The following is a 7,260-nucleotide window of genomic DNA, read 5'->3' as shown; positions in this document are numbered from 1 at the left end:
TCAGCAACTCCACTGTTTTTTCTTTCTCTCTTTCTCTCTCTCTCTCTCTCTCCCTGCCGTCGCCACTTTCTCCCTCATCTCCCCCTATCTTCGCCCCCCTGCCATCGCCTCTTTCTCCCTGGATCTCTCCCTTGTCGCTACCCTGCCACCACCCCTTATTTCTCCCTCGATCTCCCCCCGCCACCGCTCCATTTTTCTCCAAAAACCATATCTCAGTTTCACGGCCGAAAATTTAACAAATATGGGTTTCGATTTCGACACCCCAAAAAATCGAAATTTTCGGCGAAATTTCGCAGAAAATTTCGAAATTGAACACCTTGGTCATGAGAAACTGAGCGGAGATGGGGTCAATATGAAAAACCGGAAGTCCAGAAGGACATAAAAGCAAATTGCACAGCGGTCCAAAGGAAATATTGGGAACTAGGAGGGGTTATATCCGTAAAAACCTCCCAATAATAAGGGTAGCGTCATAACCTCAACATTTGCGTAATCCCCGATTTACCCTCCTAGAAAAGCGAACCGTTGCTCTTCCCCGCTTCTTTAAATTCTCCTCCCCTCAGCCCCACATCAAAATCCAAACCCACGCGCCAATTTCATTTTCGTCCTTTGCCCTCTGCGTTTTCTCTCTCCTAGGGTTTTCGCTCTCTCTCTAACTTCCTCTTTAGCTTTCGTTCTCTTCTCTGAGAGTATCAATGGCGTCCGCGACGGCGAGCTTTCGGGTCACGGAGGCGGTCCCTCAGCTGTTTCTCAAAGCTCCAAAGGCCGACGAAGCCGTTCAGTTCTACAAGGCCGCCTTCGGAGCAGTGGAGGTTCACCGTCACTTGCACCCAAAACGCAAGACAGAGCAGGACCTTCCGTACATTGCAGAGGCTCGGCTCAAGCTCGGTTCGTCCACCCTTATCGTCTCCGATAACGTCAACTCTTCCGGCGAACCGTACGTTAAGATTTCACTATTTCTCTTTTTTGTTTCGTTCATGCTCTCTTTTGTTAAGATTTCTTTAGATCTATGCTTTGTTTGAGTTGTTTGAGCTTAGTGATTTTATTAGGCTGTATTTACTAGCACAGTAGCGCCTATTGTTTGTTTCATAGAGTTCTTGCAGATACAACTGTGATAAAAAATGGCGTTTTGTAATTTTCATGTTATTTTCTCGTATTTTTCATAATAGTTGCAAGGTTTTGCTCATTTTTGGCTGATATTTTCAGCGATGGCCTTTTGCTTTCCAATATTTAAACCTCAAAATATTTGTGATTCTTTATTATTTATTTTTTTGGTACTAATACCAAGGTTTCTTTTCTCTGGAAAAATCTTGGATTGATTTGTTTCATTCCTATACTATTTATTCGCGAATTTTGGTTGTTCTCTTTTTTTATTTCTATTTATAATCGAAATATATATTTACTGTTTGTTCTTTGTTTGGTTGTGTGTTTATAATAATATCCCCTGTTTGGCCAGTGTTGCTGTGAACATGGAGGGAGCGAGTAGTTTTTGCATTGAGATTCTGATTTCTTCAAACCTGGAGGCTGCCATCGCGAGTGCTGTGAAGGCTGGTGCTGTTGTTGAGGGTGACGTGGCGGAGGAGCCTTACCGTCCAGGTGTGCGCGTGGGCAAGCTTAAGGACCCATTCGGCTACAACTGGCGCATCAGCAACGTCTCCGTTGAAGTGAAGCCCTCTGAGCCTGAAGAAGGTAAGAAATGCGCTGGCGAGGTCTTGAGAGACGCGATGAAGAACAAACAGGGTTTGATTGGGGAGCTGACGTTCGAAGCACCGGGGGCGGTGGAAGGCATCAAGTTCTACCAGGATGCGTTCGGCGCTGAGGAGGTTAGCCCACGTTACTACAACCCAATACACAAGTCCTACATTGACTTTGTTATGGTCAAGCTCGGTATCGGTTCCATCATAGTTGTCATCTCCGATAGCTTCAACTCATCTTCCGGTGAACCGTAAGTAGTTCTTTTGAACCGTAAGTAGCTTCAACTCACCGTCCCCGAGCAAAAGCCCTCTGATGAAATTGGGGTCACCGGCCACTGATTGCTTATCTGCAGCAGAAGTCCACGTTAAAGAGCTCTCCTCTAGTACTGTTAATCTCTTTCTCTTTTTTCTGTGCTTTATTTATTCAATCACATGGTGGGTAGCTGTTAAGATTAGACTGTTATATATATAGATGGCGAATGGTTAATAGTGCAGTAGTAGGCTTAATACTTTGATCACTGTTATTATGATCAATGATCATTACCTGTTTGGTTATATTATTTTGGATTTCAATCTCACTGCTAGGTTATATATATACACCATAGTTTGGGATCTTTCATTGCCTTAATTGGGATATATGTATGTAGGTGGAATAGAGAAAGTAAATCGAATAGGCTCTGTGACTTAGCTCAAGAAGAAGCCCTGGAATTGGTTTGGTCTTGGTTTTGGAGCATATAATATGATGATGATATTTGGTTAATGGACATTTAGCTGGGTTATAGAATGATGATGGTATGATCTTGGCGTGCATGCTTTTTTGATTTCTGTCTTTGCCTTCTTCTTCTTCTTCGTTTTGAAATTTCATGTACTGAAAGGGCTTAATTGGTTAGCCAAAACGTTATTTTGCTTTCTACTTGCATGTTGTCATTAGCAGACTACACTGCATTTTTAATGTAATTTTGAAGTTAATTTTCTAGTCACAAGAAGACGTACATCAACCATTTAACAGACACTTCTAAAAATTAGTTGACATCAATTCTTACCCTTAATTAGAATAAGCCCAAGGGCTGTAATCGATAATCCTAAAAATGCTTTGTGCCATGTGGTGCCATTAACTGCCTGCAGAGCCTTCACTAAACCTTCATCGTTAACTCAGATCAATATCAAGATTTGGTAGAAATATTATTACTAAGTGGGCAAACTAATTTTCATTCGTGGCATTTGGAATTTGTAAGGAATATTACCCATAATATTCCAAAAAGCCACGTACTGTGTCATTTAACTCATCTTTACAGTTCAGTTTTAAGGTTTAGAAACGACACACACATCACTCCCACCAGCAGTCCCGGAGGGCTTGCAAGATGAGACATCAACTCCCACCGCCGGAAAAGTGAGTTTGCCCTTGCCCTTGGGACATTCTCCATTTCCCATAACCACAAATTGGGGCATTACTGAACTAGAGTTTAGGATGTTGATTCCATGGGAAATGCATGTGAATAAACTTTCTCAAACTATATATGAGAATTAAGACCAAACATCACCTAAATTTCTTAGTCAGTCAGTAAAGAATATATATAAATTTAGATTGTACCAATCCCGAAAGAAAAAATTATAAATGTATAGCAATATTCATAACACAGGTTGTGGTCCCAAAAGATAAAAGGAAGAAAATAAAACACGAAATTGAGGTACAAACAATTTGACCAAAAAAAAAAAAGGTACACACACAGAGGGTCACAGGGTGTAGCATGAGAATAGATAGTGCAGAGGAGAGAGAAAGATACGCATAGAAAAAAAATGTCATTCATTCAACCATTTATGAGTTATTCTCATTCTAGTTTTTTTTATTGAATTCTCATTATAGGTAATTAAGCACTTTAAGCAGGCAAACCTGGCCAAAAAAAAAAAGCAGGCAAATCCCAAATCCTTTTTTTAGCAATCACACTCCTTGAATTTTGAATTGATTTGACTTTGATTTCATCTAGGAATTAATGACTTTGAGCCATTATATCTTTGAAATCTTGTGCTTAATTAATTGAATTTGCTTTCTACTCCTATCAATCAATGCTTGTGTATAGCGTTTTTTTTTTGTCAGAAGTGTATAGAGGTTAATTTGGTCAATTTAACTTGCATTAACTCCTCAAATGATTGGCTCACTGTGGCTAAAGTTTATTAATGAAATAATTATAACCTAGCTTCAAAACAGGAAAAAATATTATCACTGGCTAATTAATAAATTAACTCTTGCTTAACATATTTGGGGACTTTGGTAGTTACATTCATTGCAACCTGGATTTATTTCCTCCTTTTCTTTTCTCTTATTTCTCTCTTTGGATCAAAGTAATGCTGTCTGTTGCATTTTCCTCTTATAAGCCAACAACTTCAATGCGACAATGCCTCCTTAGAATCGGTCCAAACAATGTGAATAGTATACTATGCTAGGAAAACTTGATTTTAATATATAGTTTGTAAGACTATGAATAGAATAGATATGATTAAGAATTTTGAGAAATGAGTTAAGGAATATTAGAATGAATCAATAGTTCCATCTATTAAACTAATATCAAGAAAAAAAAAGTAGAATCATATTAAAATCTATAATTTCTTTATTTTTTATTTATTTACTGTAATCCTTACCAAAGGTATGCGTGTCCTAGTTAGTGACACCTCTGTCATTTTTAAATAATAAACAAACTGAAAAAAGAGTCTAGCGCCAATTCACCCCTCTTTTTCCTTCTTATAGAGGTCTAGGCTCCTCCAACTCTTCTCCAAAAAAAAAAAAACTCTTATTTTAAGCAGCTGTCATTGATGTATACTTCTTATTTTCGTTGCCTATTGACTATTCTGAAATAGCTGCATTTTTTGTTGTATATATTAAGCTAATTTTCATGCTTGGAAAATGTAAGCAAGCAGAAATATCCCATGAGCATTTTCAGGCTATGATTGACGAAGGCTGTGTGATCAACCATGTCTCTTAGGTAGGAGTGGCCTCTTTGACAAAGCGTCACCAAAAAGTGACACATGCATTTTAGAGAGAGACGAAGAGAATAAGATGATCAACCATGTCTCATCTCACGCGTGTTGTGTTTCTCTCATTGCCTTGCCTCTCTCTCACACTATTGAAACTAAAATTAAATATACAAGGATATTTCTCAAAAAAATTAAAAATAAATATACAAGGATTGAATATTTTGATTACTTTCTTTTTAGGTCAACGAATATTTTAATCACTCTCCCACACTTCTTCCTCTCATTATATTCTCTAATTTCTCCTCTGCTGCCATTATGCCAGATCATTGAATATTTTCTAAATTCATGTTTGTTTTGTATTTGACCAAAAAACAAAAAGCTAGTGTTGTATTTGACCCACCGCAAAAAGGTTAGTGTTGTATAATTAATTGACCAAGAAAACAAACCGTCAACGTTGTATTTACCCTAATCAAATTACTCTCTATCTCAAAGTTAATTAGTACATGTATGATTTATGAAAAGGATAATTAGAAAGCTCGACAATAAAATTCCTTTCATATTCTATAAATAAAAGAAAAGAATTTCCTTCACTCTATTCCCATACACCATAAAATTAAAAGTAAATGATTATAAAACCCAAATTTGAGCTCTTTATACCTTTAAGACCCTGTGCTTTTTTCTTGTTTCGAAGGAGGTCCAATAACACCTAACCCGGTCCACATTCTAACGTTCCTCTCTTCTCCGTCTTGTTTTCTCCGTCTCTCTCTCTGACCTCACTCTGTCTCACCTCGTTGGCTCAGAGCTCATTGTTGAATGGCTGTGCCGATGCCCTGCAAGATTTGCTCGCAGAGCTTCTTCGCGCTGGCGAAGATGGTCCTGATGCAGGCCTTGGGAATCGAATTGTTTTCGGCGAAGTAGGCTTCGAATCATCAATGGCGTCGATGGGGTTGGTGGTGGACTGGTCATCGAGCACGGTATCCAGGTATCCATCTCTCTCTCTCTCTCTATAGCTTCGATTCTCTATTTCTGTTGTTGATTTACTCGTTTTGATCTGCGATTCAATTTTGCCTTGTTCGATTTCAATCAGATCTGCATCTTGTGCTAAAAATAGGTTTATGGCCATTTCCTTTCAAACTCTGGCCAGGTACTCTCTCACTTAAGATCACTGCCCCTAATGTTGTTGTCCTTGTTATTGACATGGGCTATAGATTTCGATTGGTGCTTACAGGAAAAACTTGAAATAAGTAATAGTCCATAAGGGCCAGATAACTAGTCTTCTCAAAGGTTTGATATTTGGAAACCGTAGCTTCCATTTTCAGTATACCAAGATCTAGGGTTTTGGAATTCACTTTTTCAACTAACTAAATCTTGTTTCTATCATTCTTCTACTATTATTTGAAGCAATTACGCATCCTAATAGGTATTTGGCGATTGCAACCAGTGGAGGCTTGAATCAACAAAGAACTAGGGTACCTTTCTTTACTTTTGTTTCTCTTCTGCAGTATTCTAATCATAATTAGTTCATTGATGTTTTTCTTAGCATGTTGGAGAAGATGTTGGATTCCAGCCAAACTCCAATTCTTAAATTGATGGCATAAGTGAGAGGGTGAAAACGTTAGGCAGTATAATGTAGAGTAGGAGTTTGCCTGGTGTTGATTAAGATATTGATGCTTGGATGTATGAATTTCTAATCATTTTTCTTTCCTTGCATTGGTGAGAACTCTGAAGACACAATGCTTTTATCTTATTTGTTGATATCCATGGTTTTCTATATCTGATATTATAATTAGTGGCAGGTCGGTTGGCTTTGATTCAGTTGATTTTTCACTGGAATTAGATTAGCTGCCTCTTATATTAGGGATCCAGTGAATATATTTTCGGTAATTATCTTGTGCCCTACAATGATCATACTTTTATCTCGTCACATTTGTGCTCCTTGGTTACAGAGTTTTGGTATAAATTTTTTACTTCTGGTGTGGAGCTTACTGCACCTATACCTTTCGCAGATTACAGATTCCATTGTTGTTGCTCGTATACTAAATGCTAGTCTTCTTGTTCCCAAGTTGGACCAGAAGTCTTTCTGGAAGGATGTGAGGTTAGTCATTACTGATATATGTATGCTACCCTCTTATTTGCACTATGGATTTTCGAATTACATTAACCTGTTCAGATGTTATAAGTGTGAACATATAAATGCCTTTACTTGTTAAAAGTTTATATGACAAATCTATTGCTTTTCTTGTGCAGTAACTTTTCAGAGATCTTTGATGTTGATTGGTTTATATCATTTCTATCAAAAGATGTTAAAATTGTCAAGCAGTAGCTTATCATTGACAACCTCAAGTCACTGTCTTGTTTAACTCCTTAGACACCTGAGGTTGTTCTATTAATACTTGAATGTATGCAGCGTTCTAATTCATCTGATAAACTGTTCTATATCCATATGTTCTAATTCATCTTATAATTGTTACTGTTTGTCGGTAACAATATGTAAGTGAGGTTATGATTGTTACTAACAAGCAGTAGCAATATGTAAGTGGGGCTATGACTGTTTTTGACAAGCATATAGAACATGTTACTTGTATTATCTGTTTTTGAT

At 37.7% G+C, this 7,260-nt stretch overlaps 1 protein-coding gene across 1 annotated transcript; it reads left to right on the top strand.

Moving 5' to 3' along the window:
* Nucleotides 1-575: 575 nt before the first annotated feature.
* On the top strand, nt 576-6,984 carry LOC147276866 (uncharacterized). Its single transcript, XM_086255573.1, has 6 exons — nt 576-934; nt 1,454-1,942; nt 2,339-2,402; nt 5,462-5,635; nt 6,668-6,756; nt 6,909-6,984. The coding sequence occupies exons 1-6, from the start codon at nt 693-695 to the stop codon at nt 6,982-6,984; spliced, it is 1,134 nt and encodes a 377-aa protein (XP_086111699.1). The 5' UTR covers nt 576-692.
* Nucleotides 6,985-7,260: the final 276 nt, after the last annotated feature.

This window comes from Dryas octopetala, chromosome 8, assembly GCF_963921425.1.
Source record: "Dryas octopetala chromosome 8, drDryOcto1.1, whole genome shotgun sequence".
In the NCBI taxonomy this organism is placed as follows: Eukaryota; Viridiplantae; Streptophyta; class Magnoliopsida; order Rosales; family Rosaceae; genus Dryas; species Dryas octopetala.
The sequence above is the reverse complement of the archived record's forward strand: the minus strand, read 5'-3'. Positions and strand labels throughout refer to the sequence as shown.

Excerpts from the sequence above, each read along its gene's own strand:
- LOC147276866 (XM_086255573.1), top strand. The coding sequence starts at position 693 with ATGGCGTCCGCGACGGCGAGCTTTCGGGTCACGGAGGCGGTCCCTCAG. Across the intron at positions 2,403-5,461 it reads AAGAAGAAGCCCTGGAATTG|AGCTCATTGTTGAATGGCTG; the intron begins GTTTGGTCTTGG and ends TCGTTGGCTCAG. Across the intron at positions 6,757-6,908 it reads TCTTTCTGGAAGGATGTGAG|TAACTTTTCAGAGATCTTTG; the intron begins GTTAGTCATTAC and ends TTTCTTGTGCAG.